At 45.4% G+C, this 21739-nt stretch overlaps 1 protein-coding gene across 1 annotated transcript in view; it reads left to right on the forward strand.

Moving 5' to 3' along the window:
* Positions 1–21739, forward strand: part of bcl9 (BCL9 transcription coactivator) — a 401618-nt gene that overhangs the window by 54793 nt on the left and 325086 nt on the right. The window contains 1 exon segment of the mRNA XM_085998596.1: positions 9886–9996. Coding sequence (XP_085854722.1) covers positions 9886–9996 — 111 coding nt within the window.

Below are 21739 nucleotides of genomic sequence, written 5' to 3' on the forward strand. Positions count from 1 at the left end.
AGCTAAGATTCTCTACTCCCGGCAACATCCTCGTAAATCTCCTCTGCACTCCCACTAGTCCAATCACATCTTTCCTGTAATGTGGTGACCAGAACTGCACACAGTACTCTAGCTGTGGCCCAACTTGTATTTTATACAGTTCAAGCATAACCTCCCTGCTCTTCTATTCTATGCCTCGGCTAATAAAGGAAAGTACCCCGTATGCCTTCTTAACTGTAATGATATCAGCAAATAGTGATGGTATTTGCCTGTTTGATTATTTATGCCTTACCAGCATATTTGCCTGATTGATTATTTATGCCTGACCAGCAGAGGGCATGTGAGAGACAAGCAGTTTAGTTTTAGTTTCACTTTAGATGGATCTCTAAGATGGTGTCTCCTGTGATGCAGTTAACTAGTTGAACAAGCTTTAGATTAAAAGACATTTCTCTTTCATGAATGTGTCGTCATTGAACCCACATACAAATCGATACATGGTGTCAGAAGTGATTGAAAGAGATGAAGAGGAAAAATCTGAAGTTAAATCAGCTCTCCGCATATTAGCAAGCCAAAAGAGAACATCGTTACTTACCTTTGAAGAATAGCTAACGAAGTGAAAAAATGGAAGGTTTACTCCCACCAGCGAAGCTTCAGTTGACAGGTAATGTGGCTGAAAATTGGAGGAGGTTCAAACAACGTTTGGAGTTGTATTTAGCGGCAATCGGAGCTGACGAGAAAAGTGATAAAATGAAAGCGTCAGTGTTCTTACATGTCGTGGGTGATGAAGCGCTGGAGGTGTATAATAACTTCACATTCGCTGCTGATGGAGACAATATGAAGTTGGATAAAATAATGGAACAGTTTGAGGCCTACTGCATACCTAAACGTAACATGACATTTGAGAGGCACAGATTTTTCACATGTGTACAGAAAACGGGAGAGAATATTGATCAGTATGTGACTGAACTGAGAAACCGAAGCAAAACGTGTGAATTTGGGGGACTGACAGACACACTGATAAAAGACAGACTGGTGTGTGGTATTCCAGATAATGGTCTAAGGGAAAGACTGCTAAGAGAGCAAGATCTAGACCTGGGAAAAGCCATAGCACTGTGTAGGGCTACAGAGACTGTGAAGTCGCAGGCAAAGGAGCTGTTCAGTGACAGTAGCTGCAATGTGGATGCAGTGAGTAAGAACGGACACAAACCGTTTAACAAAAAGAGCGCCAATGTGAAAAAAGAGGCGTGGCCAGCGAACAAAAATGAAAGGGGCAATCGAAAGTCATGTAGTCGATGCGGTACACAGCATCCACCAAAAAAGTGTCCAGCATATGGTAAAACATGCAATAGTTGCAACAAAAACAACCATTATGCCCGTTGCTGCAAGAACCAAGCGCAACAAAGCAAGGTCCATGCAGTAGATGAAAGTGAGATAGGGGAGTTCTATGTAGATGTTGTGTCTGAAAACAAAAAAGAAAAAAGAGACTGGATGTTGACACTAAAGGTGAATGACATACACATTCCATTTAAATTGGACACTGGAGCACAAGTTAATGTGATATCAGAGACTGATTTTAAGAAAATTAGACCCAGACCAAAGATACATGGAATAAAAGTGAAAGTGACAGGATACACAGGCACTGATATACCAGTGAAAGGAAGATGCATTGTCAAAGTGACACACAAGGACAGAGAGCATTAATCGTGGTGCCAAAGGATGTGCAGGCCATACTAGGTTTAATAGCCTGTGAGAGACTGAACCTGGTAAAGAGAGTCCTCGTTGTGGAAAGCAAAGGAGAGACAGTTTATGGTGAACTCATGAAAGAGTACAACGACCTATTTCAGGGTCTAGGCTGCCTTCCAGGAGAACACACGATCAGAGTAGATAAAAGTATGACAACGGTCATACATCCATGCAGAAAAGTTCCGTTTGCTCTTCAAAAGCAACTGAAGGCAGAGTTGGACAGGATGGAAAGCCTGAACGTGATTCAGAAGATAGATGAGCCAACTGAGTGGGTGAGTTCCCTCGTCGTTGTGGGCAAAAAGAATGGAAAGCTCAGAATTTGCCTGGATCCAAGAGATCTAAACAGAGCTACAAAGAGAGAGCACTTCAAGCTTCCTACACGTGAGGAAATCATGTCACAGTTTGCAAATGCAAAGTATTTCAGCAAGTTAGATGCATCATCAGGATTTTGGCAGATGAAATTGGATGAGGCAAGTTCAAGACTGCACGTTCAACAGTCCATTTGGCAGATACAGATTCCTAAGGTTACCATTTGGTATTGCCTCAGCTCCTGAAGTGTATCACAAAACTATCCATATGATCTATGAGCACCTGGAGGGAGTTGATACATCGATGGATGACATTATAGTATGGGGAACCACAAGAACTGAGCATGACGAGAGACTGAAAAAAGTGCTGGAAGCAACAAGGAAAACAAACCTGAAGCTGAATCGAGAGAAATGCCAGCTCGGGGTGACAGAACTGACATTCGTGGGAGATATCCTTAGCAGTGAGGGCATCAGACCAGATCCCAGAAAGGTGTCCGCCATTGAGAATATGCCAAAGCCACAATGCAAAAAGGACGTGCAGAGGTTTAATGGAATGATCAACTACATGGGTAAATTCATATCCAACCTCTCAGAAAAGATGGCGCCACTGAGAAGACTAACTGAAAAGAACATAGAATGGGAATGGAATCATGAGCATGAGAAGTCATGGAGCGATCTAAAGAAACTGCTCACAGAGGAACCAGTTCTGAGGTTTTATGACCCAGCGAGACCCATCAAGATATCATCAGATGCATCACAGAGTGGGCTCGGTGCCGTTCTTCTGCAAAAATATGACTACTGGCATCCTATTGCATATGCATCGCGCTCAATGACAGACGCGGAGATGCGATATGCTCAAATAGAAAAGGAGCTGCTCAGCATCACATACGCCTGTGAAAGATTTCACCAGTTTGTGTCAGGACAAGCAATCAGTGTAGAGACTGACCATAAGCCCTTGATTGCATTGTTCCAAAAGCCACTAAATAGCTGTCCGCTTAGAATACAAAGAATGATGATCAGGCTGCAACGCTATACACTGAATGTTGCGTACACTCCGGGTAAACTGATGTATACAGCAGACACGTTGTCCAGAGCTGTAGACCCAAGTGAGCCCGCAAACACCAAAATGGATGAAAAAGTGAACGCCTACGTGGACATGATCACAAGTGCACTGCCCATAGCAGATGCAAAAATGGAGCTCATAAAGACTGAGACAAACAAAGATGAAACAATGAGACGACTGAGGAAAAGCATCTTGGATGGATGGCCCAACATGAAGCAAGACTGCTCACCTGACATGGCAGAGTACTGGAACTGCAGGGCGGAACTATCAGTGGTCGAAGACATCATCTACAAAGGAAGTAAAATAGTTATCCCAAAGAGTCTGAGAAAAGAGATGCTAAAAAGGATCCATGGAGGACATCTGGGAATCGAAAAGTGTAAGAAAAGAGCACGAGAGGTGATGTACTGGCCACGAATCAACCAAGATGTGACAAATGAGGTGTCAAACTGCACAATATGCCTGAAATATCGAGCAAGCAATCCGGTAGAACCACTAAAGCCACACCCAGCGCCAGACAGACCTTACCAGAAGGTAGGCGCTGACCTATTTGTATGTCAAGGGGAGGACTATCTTGTAGTCACAGACTATTACTCCCTGTATCCGGAGGTTTGTAGACTGTACACCACCACTGCAGATGCTGTGATAAGATGTGTGAAAGCCATATTCTCCAGACATGACGTGGCAAGCGAGGTCTTCACAGACAACGGACCCCAGTTTTACAATGCAAGTTTCCGACACTTTGCCAAAGAGTGGGACTTTGTCCACACAACGTCAAGTCCTCACTTTCCACAGTCCAATGGACTAGTGGAAAAATCGGTCCAGACGGTGAAAAGACTGATGTACAAGGCAAGAGATGGTGGAACTGACTTCTACCAGAGCATGCTTGTATACCGCACAACGCCGCTCGAGTGTGGTATGTCACCAGCCCAACTCCTTATGGGACGTCTGCTAAGGTCAAACCTACCCATCCCGGAGAACCTCCTGAAAACAGAAGAGGGGGAGAAAGTGAGGAAGTTCAAAGAACAACAGAAAGAAAAGCAAAAGTACTTCTATGACAGAGGAACACAAAACCTACCTGAACTCCACACTGGTGACCAAGTAAGGTTCAAAGACAAAACAAACATATGGACTCAGAAGGGAACTGTCCTGAGTGAAGTTCAACCAAGATCATACACCATTCAGACAGATGAGGGTGCTGTTCTGCGAAGAAATCATCGGGATCTTCTCATGGGACGAGCCACAGCAAGTCAAAAGACTGATTCTGTTGAACAACCTGATCACACAGCAGGTCAAAAGACTGATACTGTTGAACAACCTGATCACACAGCTGAGAACACATCATCTGAGGCAACAACTCAGATTCAAGGACAATCAATCAGAAAATCCTCAAGACGCGTGAAGCCTCCTGAGAGACTCATTGAGCAAATTTAAGGACTCTTGTTATAGAAGGAAGTAATGTTATCTTATTCTTTCTTCAAGTTCTAGTGTATTTACATATTTCATGTGAACACACAAAGCAAGGTTAAAAACCTTGATAATGATAATGATAATGTAAGTTCATTAAGTGTTACAGTTAAAATGCAGAGTAATACAAAGAAAACATGTTGTTAGATAAAAGTAAAATACTTTTGTTTTAAGAAAGGGAGATGTAATGATATCAGCAAATAGTGATGGTATTTGCCTGTTTGATTATTTATGCCTTACCAGCATATTTGCCTGATTGATTATTTATGCCTGACCAGCAGAGGGCATGTGAGAGACAAGCAGTTTAGTTTTAGTTTCACCTTAGATGGATCTCTAAGATGGTGTCTCCTTTGATGCAGTTAACTAGTTGAACAAGCTTTAGATTAAAAGACATTTCTCTTTCATGAATGTGTCGTCATTGAACACACATAGAAATCAATACATTAACCACCTTATCCACCTGTCTTGCTACCTTCAGGGATCTGTAGACATACCCTCACCACTACCTTTGATGTCCTAATCCCTATTAAAACAATTACTTTCTCTCACCCTGGCCAATCCCCTGGTATGGCCCTCATCTTCACTATCTTACACCCAAGGCTCATTGACTGGAACGGATATCACGGACAACTGGTTTAGCCATTATACCACCAGATCTGGCTGGACCACATAAAGCATTATCGGGCCCTGCTCTCGTCTGCCAAAATTGCTCACTATTCCAGAATCATTCTGGAATGCAAATATAAACCCCGGCTTCTATTCTCCACTGCTAACCATCTTCTTAAACCCCTCCCCCTGTCTCCTCCACCCTCACCTCTGACAACAAGTGTGAGGAGCTCATGGACTTCTTTGTCTCTAAGATTGAGACTGCATTTGCCACTTCCCTTCCTTCCCCTAGCCCACCAGGCCAAACTTCCTCTGAGGTTCCCCCCTGCCCTAGCCCTGAACTCACATCTTTCTCCAGTTACTCTCTGATCTCCCCTCATGACCTCTCCGCGCTCATCTTGTCCATGAGACCTACTTCCTGCTCCCAGGACTCTATTCCCACAAACTGCTGACCACCCAATTTCCTTTACTGGCTCCCAAGTTAGCTGACATTGTTAACAGTTCTCTCTCCTCAGGTACTGACCCCTCTCCCTGAAATCTGCCATCATCACCCCTCTCAAAAAAAAACCCTAACCCCTCTGTCCTTGCAAACTACTGCCCCATCTCCAACCTCCTTTTCCTCTCCAAAGTCTTTGAATGTGTTGTCGCCTTTCAAATTCATGCCCATCTTTCCCGCAATTCCATGTTTGAATCCCTCCAATTAGATTTCTGCCCTTGCCACAGTACCGAAATGGCTCTCATCAAAGTCACAAATGTAAATATGCTGTAATAAGGTCAGTTTATAAACCACCCCATAGTATAAGTGTGTGTAAAGCCAGCTACAATTCCTCCTGCAGGTTCATTCCCTATTGATTATAGCCATTTCCAAATAACATACACATTTCCTAAATGTCTGAATTTTTGTAGTACCATAATTGAGAATTATCTCTAACCTGACAACAGCTTGGAGTAGGGTTTTGATGTGACATAGTGTATTCTAAAAAAAACGACTTGAAATTACGCTCTGGGATACTAGCTTAGAAACATGTGTTAGTTTCAAATTTCTCTCTCCACTATTAGTGAAAGCATTAGCCCAACTATGGTAATTTAAAGAGGATTGAAATGGTGGAATAAGGACATTCTGATGAATATATAGTTTAATTGCAGGGCTATAATTTCCATTTCAAAGAGCAAAGGCTTTTAAATGTCTTCTGCTACTGATATTCTCTCCGAATCATAACATTTTACAGTACATTTGGCCAATCATACCTGTGCCAGCCCTCGTAAAGAGATATCCTCCTCATCCCATTTGCATGCCCTTTCCCCTTACCATTTTTCTTTTCATTCAAATAATGATCTACTTCCATTTAAAAACTATTACAGAGTCAGCTTCCACCACCTTTTCTGGTAGGACTTTCCATGTTCTAACAGTATGTTGAATTTAAAACATTCTCCCCCTTTGTTCTTTTGGTGATAATTTATGCCCTCTAGTTACTAATTCACTGCTCAGTGGAAATAGTTTTTCCTTATTTATCATCAGTAGTGTCAGCCGTGGCTCAGTTGGTAGCACCCCTCGCCTCTGAGTCAGAAGGTTGTGGGTTCAAGTCCCACTCCAGAGATGTGAGCACAAAAAATTGAGGCTAACAGTGCAGTACTGAGGGAGTGCTGCACTGTTGGAGGTGCCATCTTTTGGAGGAGACGTTAAACCGAGACCTGTCTGCTCTCTCAGGTAGACATATAAGATCCCATAGCACTATTTTGAAGAAGAGCAGGGGAGTTATCTCTGGTGTCCTGGCCAATACTTAACCCTCAATCAACATAACAAAAACAGATTACCTGGTCATTATCACATTGCTGTTTGTGGGAGCTTGTTGAGCGCAAATTGGCTGCTGTGTTTCCTACATTATAACAGTGACTATACTTCCAAAAAAAAGTACTTTTAATTGACTGTAAAGCACTTTGGGACGTCTGGTGGTCGTGAAAGGCGCTATATAAATGCAAGTCTTTCTTTCTCAAAAACTCTCCTAATTTTTAACACCTCTATTGGATCTCTTCTTAACATTCTCTGTTGCAGTGAAAACATTCTCAAGGTTCTACTCATAACTAAAGCCTCTCATCCCTGGTATTATCTTAGTGAAACTCTTCTCCATCCACTTCATGGCCTTGAGGTCCTTCCTAATGTAGGGAGCCCAAAACTGGACATAGCCTAACCAAAATTTCTGTAGATTTAGCATTACCTCTTCTCCCCCATTTGTAAAGCCTGGGATACCATAGGCATTTCTCTTTTTGCAGCTTTATCAACTTGTTCTCCCACCTTTAATGATTTGTGTAGCTCAGCCCTTAAGTCTCCTCCACTCCTTTTGAAGGTTTGCCATATGGTGTAAATTTCCTCTCATTCTTCCTCCCAAATATATCATCTCATATTTCCCTGCATTAAATTTCATCTGACATCTATCTGCCTAATCTACCTGTCTGTGTTTTCCTGAAGCCATTTACCATCTTCTTCATCGACAACACTCATTTTGTTGTCTCCCAAATTTGACATTGTGACCTATAGGCCTATTATACATATATATCAATGATCGAGTATCCCTCCAGTATGAATAATATCCATTTACCACTGCTCTCCTTTAGCCAGAACATATAATTACGTAACAGAGCAGACTATTCGTAATGATACATTCTGTACAAATGAATTGCCACTTTCCTAATTAACCTTTAAAAAACTATGTGCACACCATATTCTATGGATTCTGCTCTACATTTCGCACATCCTCATTCACAATCTATTTCTCAATTGAATGGGCAGGAACACAAATGCTGTAAAGTATAGTGTGACCTAATTTTTTGCCCTCCTTTATTTAACCCATCATGGTCAAATTTCCCCCCCCCCACCCTTTGCTAACCCCTCATGGTTCACTGGATAATCTGGTTGCAGTCAGGAATCCTCCATATGCATGGGGAGGGCCTATATGTTGTTGGTCCATTGTGTGGCAGAGTGGAGCTAAGAGCAGCAGGTGTCTAAATTAGACAGCGCTCTATTTACGAGCACCGACATGCCTTATCTTGGTGAGCTCCAAAATTTTAAATGTACATAGTGGGATGTGGTGTTCCACAGGTGCTGGGACCACTGTTGTTCACCATTTACATAAATGATTTGGACTCGGGAATCGGAAGTACAATATCAAAATTTGCGGATGACACCAATTGGGGATATGGTTAGTACTGCGACAAAGGACAAGAAGACGTTAACAAGCTTGCAGAACGAGGTGTGTAAATAGAAAATTTATTTCAATATAGGCAGCACATTTTGGTAAAAGAGATAAGGAGACCACCTACTCCTTGGAAAATAAGAATCTAAATGGGGTAGAGGCACAAAGGGATCTCGGCATACAGATTCACAAATCATTTAAAGTAGCAACACAGGTTAACAAAGCCATTAAAAGGCAAACTGGGGTTCATTTCTGGAGGAATAGAATTGAAAACAGAGAAGTTATGTTAAACTTATGTAGAACCTTGGTTAGATCATTCTTAGAGTACTACGCACTGTTCTGGTCTCCATATTACTAAAAGAATATAGAAGCATTGTAGAAAGTGCAGTTTTTTTACAAGAATACCAAGAGCTGAGATGATAGAATTATCAGGAAAGACTGAACAGGCTGGGGCTCGTTTCTTTAGAAAAGAGCAAACTGAGAGATGACCTAATAGAAGTCTTTAAAATTATGAAGGGGTTCGATCAGGTAGATGTAGAGAAGATGTTTCCACTCGTGGAGGAGACCAAAACTAGGGGCCATAAATATTAGTCACTAATAAATCCAATCAGGAATTCAGGAGAAACTTATTTACCCAGAGAGTGATTCGAATATGGAACTCGCTACCACAGGGAGTGGTTGAGGTGGATAGCATAGATACATTTAAAGGAAGTTAGGTAAATACATGATGGAGAAAGGACCGGAAGGTTATGTTGATAGTGAGATGAAGTAGGAGGAGGCTTTTGTGGAGCATAAATACTGGCATAGACCAGTTGTGGCGAATGGCCTTTTTCATTGAGTTTTAGAATCATAGAAACTTACAGCACAGAAGGAGACAATTTGGCCCGTTGTGCCTGTGCTGTCTGAAAAAGCAGTCGTGCTTCGTCTCACACCCCCACTTTTTGTCCGTAACCCTGTAAGTTCCTCATCCTCAGTTTCTGTGCTGCAAATTCTATGTGATTGTTCCAGCTGCATTTTATCTAAATTAGTTTCATGGATTTTTTTTTGAGGGGGTGTTGGGAGGGGAGAAAAAAGGGAGAACCATATTATTCCAAAATCACTTGTAATTTAGTTATTTCACATTCTGTATTGCATTTTGCTTTCTGATTTCCTGACTCTTTGCTCGCAAACTGTTTATCACATTTATTGGATCAGACTGCCACAGAAATAATCAGGTTAAGGTCAGGAGGCGACAGAAAATATGAATTAATGCCACAGAGCTTTCTCATGGTCCTTGTGCCCCTAAATTACACAACATGGAGTATTATTACTGTAATAAGGAACTGTGTTCAGTAAAATGAGCTGCTAATCTACTATTATTCTATTACATTTGTAATGCTAAAGGATTTGTGTGTTTGCAAAGTTCAATACATTAAAAAACAAACTAGCGACTCTTCTATCACTAAACGTCTTCTATGTATTTTAGTATAAGGTATCCCTCTGGTATTTCAGGAATGTCTAATCTGTGCTCTGTCTCAACTTCTTAATTCAGATGGGGGCTGCAGAAGCAAGCGACTTTGTGTAGCAGAGAAACGTCAGCCATACAGTGGTGCTGAATGGTGCTCAGGGACGGAGAGTGGTGAAGAGGAGCCGGCCTTCTTCAGTGAGTCCTTCAAGCCTCATAAGGGTTTTTTACAGACTGTTAATTAGGGCCTCACTGTGACCATCAGCAGCTTCTATGCCAGTATTTATGCTCCACAAAAGCTTCCTCCTACTTCATCTCACTATCAACGTAACCTTCCAGTGCTTTCTCCGTCATGTATTTATCTGACTTCCCCATTACAAAGAAGAACATGCATTTATAAAGCATCTTTCACATCTCAAAGCACTTCACGGCCAAGGAAATACATTTGAAGTGTAGTCACTGTTGTAATATAGGGAAACTTGGCAGTGAATTTGTGCACAGCAAGGTCCCACAAAGAACAATGAGATAAAGGACCAGGTAATCTGTTCTAGTACCATGGGGTCTTTTATGTTCACCTAAGAGGGCTAACGGGGCCTTAGTTTTAACATGTTGGGGGCAGTTTTAACATGGAGGATCATATGGGTTTGGGAGTGGGTAGGGGGTTAAAGCTGGTGAAATTGACAGCATGCCGGGAAGTCAGCTCCAACCCACCGACTTCCAGGTTTCACTGCAGCTCGACCCCTTCAGGAGAGGCAGGGTGGCAATTAACATATGTTAATCACTCAATTAGAGCGATATTGACACAGATGTTTTCAGCTTAATGTGTGATCCACGGGGTTTCCCGGGCTTCGTGAAACTTGCCAGTGAAAGCAAGGCGAGAACACAGCAGCAATTGAGGGGGTCAATCCATCTCATGGAAACATGGCACGGCATACTCAGTACTTATAGCTGCTTTCTTACCTGCTCATGGGAAAGGGTGTTCAGAGTACTTTTGCTGACAAAGATTTCTACACTTTGGCGGTTTCTTCTACACTTTGGCGGTTTGCTCTATCAGATCAGGAGGGGTGCCGCTTACGCTGTCTTAGATTGGACCTCAGATGAGGACCAAGATGAGCAGCAACAGCACCAGTAGCAGCCTGCTGCTCACAGACCTGTAGCTGCACAGGAGAGAGGGGAGCAGCAGAGAGGCGCAGCCCGGAGGAGACCATGCCCGCCACACAGGGTCTACAGGCAATGGATAAGCTTCCTCAACATGTCGGAACAGCAGTGTCTCAGGATGCTCAGGCTGCAGCAGTCCAACCTCCCTGATGTCTTCACACCTGGAAGCAGAGTTAATGGGTGGCTGCTCAGAGACAAGGGATACCCACTCAAAACGTGGCTGATGACACCTCTCAGAAATCAATTTCATATCACCATTAGATGCATCATCGAAAAAGCAATCGGCATGCTGAAGATGCACTTCAGGTGCCTCGACAGATCTTGAGGTGCCTTTCAATATGCACCAGCCAGGGTCTCCATAATGGTCGTGGTGTGCTGTGCATGCACAACATTGCTCAGCAGCGAGGTTTGGACCTGCAGGAGGACTTGGAGGATGAGGAGGAAGACAAGGAGGAGGCAGGTGATGAGTGCAATGCACCGCCAGCTGCTAAAATTTCTGCCAGGGTTATTGCAAGGTTCAGTTAGGTTGCATCAATGGACCCATCCCACAACCATAGGCAGCAGGCACTTTCCGCATTTTGCCATCATCCCTCTCGTGGCCCAGCTGCAATTCCCTGTTACCACTGTGCTGGAAAGCACTTTACTACAGATCAGTGGGATGATGCAGGGCCAAAGCTAAGGTATCTGTCATTCTATTTAAGGTGGCATCCAGAGCCTGCAAGCCCTTGCTCAAGGCCACCGTGGACTTGTGTGATTGCCACATTTGATGCTCCATGCAGTTGGCCAGTCTATCCATACAAGAAGACATCATCGCAGTGCCGTGCAACATCAACCCACTTATGCTTGAGGTGGACTCCTCCAATCTCTCTGCAATCATGGACTGTGTGCTTGGAAGGCCTGTCAGTACATCGCACATTTTCTGCTCAATGATTATCCTATTCATCAACGGCCCCCAGGTTGCAGTATTTGTGTCCAGCTGCGCCCTGTAATGCTGACTCTCCACTGCTATCTTCGCCATCCCAACCTGCTCTTGCTCATGTGAAGTGTGCCTTACTATCTGCCTTACTAGTCCCACTGAAGTGTGAGTATCTGAGCTGGTGCATGGTCTGCATGAGTTATGTGATGGCACACCCTCAGAATGATTGAATTCCTCTGAGGAATCGTCATCAGTGACTTCCATCAATTCCTGCTGCACATGCGAAAGCCCTGTGGGAGATAAGAACATAAGAAGTAGGAGCAGGAGTAGGCCATACGGCCCCTCGGGCCTGCTCCGCCATTCAATAGGATCATGGCTGATTCGAACCTAGACTCACGTCCACTTCCCTGCCCGCTCCCCGTAATCCCTAATTCCCTTATCAGCTAGGAAACTGTCTATCTCCGTTTTAAATTTATTTAATGTCGCAGCTTCCACAGCTCTCTGAGGTAGCAAATTCCATAGATTTACTACCCTCTGAGTGAAGAAGTTTCTCCTCATCTCAGTTTTGAAAGGGCAGCCCCTTATTCTAAGATTATGCCCCCTAGTTCTGGGGGGAAAATTGGGTGAGTAGCACCACCTGTTAGCGCCTAAAGAGGCAGTCAGTGGCTGTAGCGCCACTGGCTGCGCCTCCCGTGATATTCAGCAGGGGCGCTAATGGTGGCGTTAGCCATTTGCGCTGCGCCACCACCGATGATGTCATCGGTGTGCGCAGCGCCCCATTCGCGCCCCGTTCACGATATTTGGTAGCGAACGCCGCAGTTGCGCCGTTCGGTACCCGCGCCCGGTTCACGGGGTCTTGCTGTGCCGGCAGTGGCGCAAGTTAAGGTGGAGGTGCGGGGCGGCTGCCTTTTTTGGCAGCCGCCTGCCAGCACCTCCGTCCCCGGCCTCCTGACCCCCCCCCCCCGGCGGCATTGCCGGCTGTTTCCCGAGAGCCCGGCACTTCTCCTTGGTGCCGGGCTCGTTTGCCGGCACTCGCGAGCGGGGATCACGCTGCTGCAGGCCCCTCCCCCTTAACAATGGGAGGAAGGCCTGCAGTACCGCAGCATGCCGTGCCGCAGCGTGTGGCGCTGCGGCACGTTGTGCTGCGATATTCAGTTTCAGCGCCCTAAGAGGGACGCGGAGCGCCTCGAGCCTCGCCCCGTCTCCCTCTAGGGGCAATGAAACTGAATATCTGACGATCGCTAAAGCCTCGAACGCTGCGCTAAATCCTGCGCTCAGGAAACTTTGGTGCCACTTTGGCGCCCCAACCCAATTTCTAGGCCCTAGTCTCACCCATCAGTGGAAACATCCTCATCGCATCCACCCGATCAAGCCCCCTCACAATCTTATAAAAGACAAGAAAGTAGATAAATTGCCAGACCCGGATGAAATGTATCCCAGGCTATTAAGAGAAGCAAGGAAAAAATGGCGGAGGCTCTGACCATCATTTTCCAATCCTCTCTGGCTACAGGTGTGGTGCCAGAGGACTGGAGGACTGCTAGCATTGTACCATTGTCTAAAAAAGGAAAAAAGGATAGAACGAGTAATTACAGGCCTAACTGGTGGGCAAATTATTGGATAAATTATTGGAAAAAACTCTGAGGGACGGTATTAATCATCATTTAAAAAAGCATAGATAAATCAAGGACAGTCAGCATGGGGAGATCATGTCTGACTAACCTGATTAAATATTCTGAGGAAGTAACGAGGAGAGTCGATGAGGGTAGTGCGCTTGATGTAGTCTACATGGATTTTGGCAAGGCTTTTGACAAGGTCCCACATGGCAGACTGGCCAGAAAAGTAAAAGCCCTTGAGATCCAAGGGAAAGTGGAAAGTTAGATCCAAATTTGGCTCAATGGCAGGAAGTGAAGGGTAATGGTTGACAGGTGTTTTTGAGACTAGAAGGCTGTTTCCAGTGGGGTTCTGCTGGGCTCAGTACTAGGTCCCTTGCTTCTTGTGGTGTTTATCAAAGATTTGGATTTCAATGTAGGGGGCATGATTAAGAAGTTTGCAGATGATACAAAAATTGGCCATGTGGTTGATAGTGAAGAAGATAGCTGCAGACTGCAGGAAGCTATCAATGGACTGGTTAGATGGGCAGAAAAGTGGTAAATGGAATTCAATCTGGAGAAGTGTGAGTAATGCATTTGGGGAGGGCTAACAAGGCAAGGGAATACACAATAAATGGTAGGATACTGAGAAATGTAGAGGAACAGAGGGACCTTGGAGTGCATGTCCACAGATCCCTGAAGGTAGCAGGACAGGTAGATAAGGTGGTTAAGAAGGCATACGGGATACTTTCCTTTTTTAGCCGAGGCATAGAATATAGGTGCAGGGAGGTTATGCTTGAACTGTATAAAACACTAGTTAGGCCACAGCTGGAATAATGCGTACAGTTCTGGTCACCACATTACAGAAAAGATGTGATTGCACTGGAGAGGGTACAGAGGAGATGTACGAGGATGTTGCCAGGACTGGAGAATTTTAGCTATGAGGAATGATTGGATAGGCTGGGGTTGTTTTCTTTGGAATGGAGGAGGCTGAGCAGAGACTTAATTGAGGTGTATAGAATTATGAGGGTCCTAGATAGAGTGGATAGTAAGGACCTATTTCCCTTAGTAGAGAGGTCGATAACCAGGGGACATAGATTTAAAGTAATTGGTAGAAGAATTAGAGGGGACTTGAGGAGAACATTTTTCACCCAGAGGGTGGTGGGGGTCTGGAACTCACTGCCTGAAAGGGTGGTAGAGGCAGAGACCCTCATCACACTTAAAAAGTACTTGGATATGAACTTGAAGTGCCGTAATCTACAAGGCTACGGATCAAGACCTGGAAAGTGGGTTTAGGCTGGATAGCTCTTTTTCGGCCGGCACAGACATGATGGCTGAATGGCCTCCTTCTGTGCCGTAAATTTCTATGATTCTAGATTCTATGAATGAGTACTGGCAAGGTAAGAATGTTGCAACTTCTCATTATAAACATGATCATATTTCACTCGCTGTTGACATCAAGTCAACATGACTGAGTGCCATATGACACGTGGCTGTCTGATATTTAATTGTGTCTCCAGATAGCTGGGAGCTCCCCATCTCTGACAGCCAGGCACGCCGAGACTCCGATGATCTCCAGTGCCTCCTCCTCTGTAGTTGTGAGTTGCAAGATGGCTGGAGGGCCGCCTCCGATTTTCTGTCTCTACCTGGTGTTCTGTGCTCACTTCCTGCAAGGAGAGAAAGAACAGACCTATGAGTAAGTGTAATGGCATGTGTTCATCCGATGGATGGAGAGCATTTGGCGAGGGTGAGTACCAGGGAGTGGCATTGAATTACATAAGGATGAGTGTCAGTGGTGGATGGATAGATGGGGATGTGATGAAGTGCATCGACAGAAAGGAATGGGTGCACCTGCAAGGTAAGCAGGTATGAGGAGTGATGTGATGGAGTAGCTTGAGAAGGCAGAGTGAGGGGGTTGGGGTGATGCACACAGGTGAATGTGCCACTGAATGTAGGTTAATGTGCCACTGTACTCACCTTTCCTGACCTGGTTAGGTCATTAAATCACTTCCTGCACTGCATCCAGGAAATTGGCACTACGCTCCTGCTACTTACCTCCACAGCAACCTCCAGCCACGCCTTCTTTGTTTCTGCTGCAGGTTTTTTCCTCCCATTTCTGGGAAATGGTATCTCCTTCTGGCTCCTCACAGCTGCCAGCAACACACCTAGGGAGGCATCATTGAAACGGGGCACAGTCTTAGCACATCTCACTTCCATTCCTCACCTTCCTGCTTTCTTCTCTTGAACTCCAACACCTCTAAATTGCATGTTTGCATTGTCCCTTTAAATACTGGAGTAGAGATCATGTCATGCGAGTCCTCATCACACCCGCTGCCTCCTATTAGATAAGAAATCCGGAAGTAAAATGATAATGAGGTGTCTACGTTAAAAAGCCACTGACAGACATGCTTAACATACTTCCGGGTTTCCCATGCGAAATCAGACCGCTGTCCCCGTGTCTCTCAGATCAAATTGGGGCTGTTATCTTGAAGACAGCAGCTCAGACAGGTGCAACATCCTCTGAGTACTACACTGACATGCCAGCCTAGATTGTTTGCTCAAATCTATGGAGTGGGGCTTGAACCCTCTATCTCAGAAGAGAGATTGCTACTACTGAACCATTGCCAACATCTATCTTTCTTTAGCACACTTAATGTCACAAAATGTCATATTGATGAGGTTAGAGATTGAGAGATGTTGCAGACCGGGTACAACAGTAGAATCTGGATTTCTGACTTTTGTAGCAGTTCATTTTTCTCCCAAGTTTCTCCCTGTCTTTCACTTAAAGCACTGACCCTCCCAACCACGCTGTACCCACGCCCCGGCGATCTCTACCCCCAACATCCACTACATCTACCTGCTCCTGGGATGCGGCCATTTTATAGAGCATTCCCCACCTGACTGGCAGCAAAGCCTGTCAATCAGGCTGCCTTCTGTGTGGGGAATTTGTTTAAAAAAAACACATACAATGAGTGCATTTCAGAAGGTGACAGCCCTCTGTGGTGAGTGTCAGTGAGACACTTAACTATGGGATGCTTCATTGTGAGGCCTGGTCCTGTCTCATGATGTCCATCCAAGTGCACAGGATCACGCACTAGCTATCAAGAATGGGGATCCTATTTTATGGTCGTCATTTTAACCCCCAAAAATGGGTGGTTTGAATTGGGTGGGAAGTTAAAATATTAAAAATCTGAAACAGGAACCCAACCTGCCTTAAGAACATAAGAACATAAGAAATAGGAGCAGGAGTAGGCCAAACGTCCCCTAGAACCTGCTCCGCCATTCAATAAGATCATGGCTGATCATCGAACTCAACTCCACTTTCGCGCCTGATCTCCTTGGGGGAAAAATTCAGTATCGCCCCGTTTGGGGTGCCATTATCGGCCGTGCGCAAAGTTTAGCGCCTGGTGCTAAATATCGCCTCTGACAGCAAACTTGGCTTTTATCGCCCCTGGAGGTGATTGGAGCATTAAATCAGGCGTTTCACATCTGTCTTAAAGCGCAAAGGCCAAGGAGCGAGGCACTACCTCACAGTGCTGGCGAAGCTCATGTGATGTCAGTCAGCAATGGAACACAGACACACTGGCACCGGCCAATTCTTAAAGGGGAGTTCTGACGAATGGTCATCGATCTGAAACATTAACTCTGTTTCTCTCTTCACAGATGCTGCTTGACCTGCTGAGTTTCTCCAGCATTTTCCGTTTTTATCTTAAAGGGGACGGTTGATCTTGCTCTCCATCAACATCCTGCTCATTGCAGCCTTGAATCTCGGCCTGGAGAGACCTATACATCAAATCTGCTGGAAAGAACAAAGGAGAGACCCAAGGAAAGAGCTCAGAGTGCAGCCCCCACAGTCTCTTCTAAGTAGATACAAGGAAGGGCAAATCAAAATGAACCTGCAAAGTGCTGCTTATTATGCAAAACTCCTTCACACTGTGTTGAATCTTTCCAAAAGTCTCTCTTGCTCTCTCTCAGAATGTGCGGTGCAAAAATGTCACCAACAAAAAAAGGAAGGAAGCGGTCACCTTTAAATAGCGCTCCCCCAGTCCCTTCCTAACTACAAAACGCTCCCCTCAACCTGTCGTTGCTAGCGGCAGGCGGTAAGGCAGGGGGGCCACTCAATATCCGGTCCAGGGCGCTACCGGGGCGTTGCACACTCGACTGACGTCACGATCTGCCGGCGCAGGAGATCATGGCCGTCGCAAAATGTCCAGTTAATTTCGCGAGCGGCGCAAACATCGCCGTGCCCGGGCGCTAGTTGCTTTGCGCCCCATTAGCGCCAACGGGAGGCGCAAACAACTAAATTTTTCCCCCCATGGGGGAGAAATTCGGTATCGCCCCGTTTGGGGTGCAATTATCGGCCGGGCACAAAGTTTAGTGCCTGGCGCTAATTATTGCCGCCGATGGTAAACTTGGCTTCTATCACCCATGAAGGTGATTGGAGCGCTAAATCAGGCGCTTCACACCTCTCTTAAGGCGCTAACGCCGAGGAGCGAGGTGCTACCTCAGAGTGCTCATGTGATGTCAGTCAGCAATGGAACACAAACACAATGGCGCCAACCAGTTCTTAAAGGGGAGGGTCGATCTTGCTCTCCATCCACACCCTGCTCATTGCAGCCTTGAATCTCGGCCTGGAGAGACCTGTACATCAAATCTGCTGGAAAGAACAATGGAGAGGCCCAGGGAAAGAGCTCAGAGTGCAGCCCCCCGAGTCTCTTCTAAATCGATGCAAGGAAGGTCAAATCAAAATGAACCTGCAAAGTGCTGCTCAGTACCCAAAACTCCTTCACACAGCGTTAAATCTCTTCAGAAGTCTCTCTCTTTCAGAATGCGTGGTGCAAAAATGTCACCAACAAAAAAAGGCAGGAAGCAGTCGCCTTTAAATAGTGCTCCCCCGGTCCCTTCCCGACTGCCTAACGTTCCCCTCAACATGTCATTGCTAGCGTCAGGCGGTAAGACAGGGGCGCCACTCAATATCCAGTCCGGGGCGCTACCGGGGCATTGCACGCTCGACTGACATCACGATCTGCGGGCGCAGGAGATCGTGGCGGTAGTATTTAGTGCCACTGCAAAATGTCTGGTCAATTTCACGAGCGGCGCAAACATCGCCACATCCGGGCGCTAGTTGCTTTGCGCCAACGAGAGGCGCAAAGCAACTGAATTTTTCCCCCTATGTCCCCTAGTTCTAGACACTCCAGCCAGGGGAAACAACCTCTCAGCATCTACCCTGTCAATAACCTTCAGAATCTTATATGTTTCAATGAGATTACCTCTCATTCTTCTAAACTCCAGAGAGTATAGGCCCATTCTACACAATCTCATCATAGAACAGCCCTCTCATCCCAGGAATCAATCTAGTGAACCTTTGTTGCACCGCCTCCAAGGCAAGTATATCCTTTCTTAGATAAGGAGACCAAAACTGTGCACAGTACTCCAGGTGTGGTCTCACCAAGGCCCTGTACAATTGTAGCAAGACTTCCTTACTCTTATACTCCAACCCCCTTGCAATAAAGGCCAACATGCTATTTGCCTTCGTTATTGCTTGCTGTACCTGCACGCGAACTTTCTGTGTTTCTTGCACGAGGATACCCAAATCTCTCTGAACACCAACATTTGAAAGTTTCTCACCATTTAAAAAATATTCTGTTTTTCTATTCTTCCTACTAAAGTGAATAACCTCACATTTCCCTACATTATACTCCATCTGCCACTTCACTGCCCACTCACTTAGTCTATCTATATCCCTTTGCAGACTCTCTGTTCTCCTCACAGCTTACTGTTCCACCTGCTTTGTATCGTCAGCAAACTTGGATACATTACACTCGGTCCCTTCATCTAGGTCATTAATATAGATTGTAAATAGCTGAGGCCCCAACACTGATCCTTGCGGCACCCCACTAGTTACAGCCTGCCAACCTGAAAAAGATCCACTTATCCCTACTCTCTGTTTTCTGTCCATTAACCAATCCTCTATCCATGCTAATATATTACCCCCAACCCCATGATCCCTAATCTTGTTTAATAACCTTTTATGTGGCACCTTATCGAATGCCTTTTGGAAATCCAAATACCTGTATACCCCTTTATCTATCCTGCTTGATACATCCTCAAAAAACTCTAATAAATTTGTCAAACACGATTTCCTTTTCATAAAACCATGTTGTCTCTGCCTAATCATGTTATGATTTTCTAAGTGCCCTGATACCACTTTCTTAACAATGGATTCCAGCATTTTCCCGACGACTGATGTCAGGCTAACTGGCCTGTTGTTCCCTGTTTTCTCTCTCCCTCCTTTCTTGAATAACGGTGTTACACCATTCTAGAATTTAAACCCGCTCACTTCTGGTTTTAATGGAGGCGGGACAAGGGGCAGGTGACCAATCCACCCGCAGGTGGTGGGTCGGTCGTTGAAACCTTTTAAGGAGGATGCATACCTTCAGTTTAACAGGATTTCTATTACTAACCTATGTCGGCCAGGTTTCCTGGGCCTTGAGAAACCTGGCAGATGAAAGGAGACGAGAAGGGCTGGATCCATCAGTAAGTGCATTTACATCACTGCTTGTGTGCCAGGAGGAGCAGGAGCACTTCTCCCAGGCCCAACAAGCTAAGCTATAAATACCCCTCACCTCCACGATCTTCCCCCGACACCCCCTGATTTCCCTGGGATCATCAACCCCCACCCCCCACGCGATCACCCCCAACCCTCCCAATCACGCTGTACCCAACACCCCCCCCCCCCAATAATCTCTACCTCAAACATCCACTACACCTACCTGCTCCTGGGCTGCGGCCTTTTCTGGAGTGTTCCCCACCCAACAGGCAGCCAAGCCTGTCAATAAGCCTGACTTCCATGTGGGGAATCTGTTTTAAAAAGAACACGTACGCCATGGAGTTAAAACTCCATGCACCGACCAAAACTGTCCCCAGTAAACATCAGGGCCTATGTCTCCCAACTAGCCCTTGGATGCTAAGGTAGTTGTAGTACTCCTGATTCCCCAGCTAATGTAGCAAAATGAGGATTGAGCCCAGAACCTTTCTGGTCTTTATGGCTCAGTGCCACACCAGTGAGGCAATGGGAAAGCTGCCCATATCTCTAGCTTTTGGAGAAAAGGTATTAGGATATAATATACCTAATGGATTGACCAGATCAAAAACTGCATCTTAATAGCCTTGATTATACCATTGGCTTGTCAGGCTGGGGGCACACTTGTTGGCAAATTTTCCACAGATGTTTTCCAAGGAGCAATTTTCTCATTAGATTTGGGTATTTGTTATAAAAGAAAGCAACATGAATGTACTTTTTATTCATCAGTGATGGTATTTGTGCACCTCGAGCTGATATGGTAATATGACCAACAAAGAGCTGTAAATATTCAGAGACAACCAACAACAACAACAACTTGTATTTATTTAATGTAGTAAAATGCCCTAAGGTGCTTTACAGGAGTGGTTATCAAACAGAGTTTGACACCGAGCTACATAAAGAGAAATTAGTACAGGTGGCCAAAAGCTTGGTCAAAGAAGTAGGTTTTAAGGAGTGTCTTAAAGGAGCAGAAAGAGCGATAGAGAGGCTTAGAGAGAATTCCAAAGCTTAGGGCCTTGGCAGCTGAAGCAATTGCCGCCAATGGTGGAGCAAAGAAAATTGGGAATGCACAAGAGGCCAGAATTGGAGGAGCGCAGAGATCTCCAAGGGTTGTAAGGATGGAGGAGGTTACAGAGATAGGGAAGAGCAAGGCCATGGAGGGATGGAAAATAAAAATGAGAATTTCAAAATCGAGGTGTTGCCAGACTGGGAGTAGGTCAGCGGGCACAGGCGTGATGGGTGAACGGGACTTGGTGCCAGTTAGGATACGGGCAACAGAGTTTTGGATGAGCACAATTTCACAGAGGGTGCAAGGTGGGAGGCCGACCAGGAAAGCATTGGAATAGTTGAATCTAGGGTAACAAAGACATGAATGAAGGTTACAGCAGCTTAGGCAGGGCAGAGATGGACAAGGTTAAGGATATGAAAGTAGGCGGTCTTGGTGATGGAGTGGAAATGGGGTCAGAAGCTCAGCTCAGGGTCAAATAGGATGCCGAAGTTGTGAACAGTCTGGTTCAGCCTCAGCTAATGGCCAGGGAGAGGGACAGAGTTGGTGACTGGGGAATGGAGTTTGTGGCGGGGACTGAAGACATTGGCTTCGGTCTTCTCAATATTGAATTGGAGGAAGGTTCTGCTGTCGGACAAGCAGCATGACAAACCAGAGCCAGTGGAGGGGTTGAGAGAGGTGGTGGTGGT

The sequence above is a fragment of the Somniosus microcephalus genome, chromosome 10 (assembly GCF_052327205.1).
Source record: "Somniosus microcephalus isolate GS21.2 chromosome 10, FLI_Smic_1.0, whole genome shotgun sequence".
NCBI classification, from domain to species: Eukaryota; Metazoa; Chordata; class Chondrichthyes; order Squaliformes; family Somniosidae; genus Somniosus; species Somniosus microcephalus.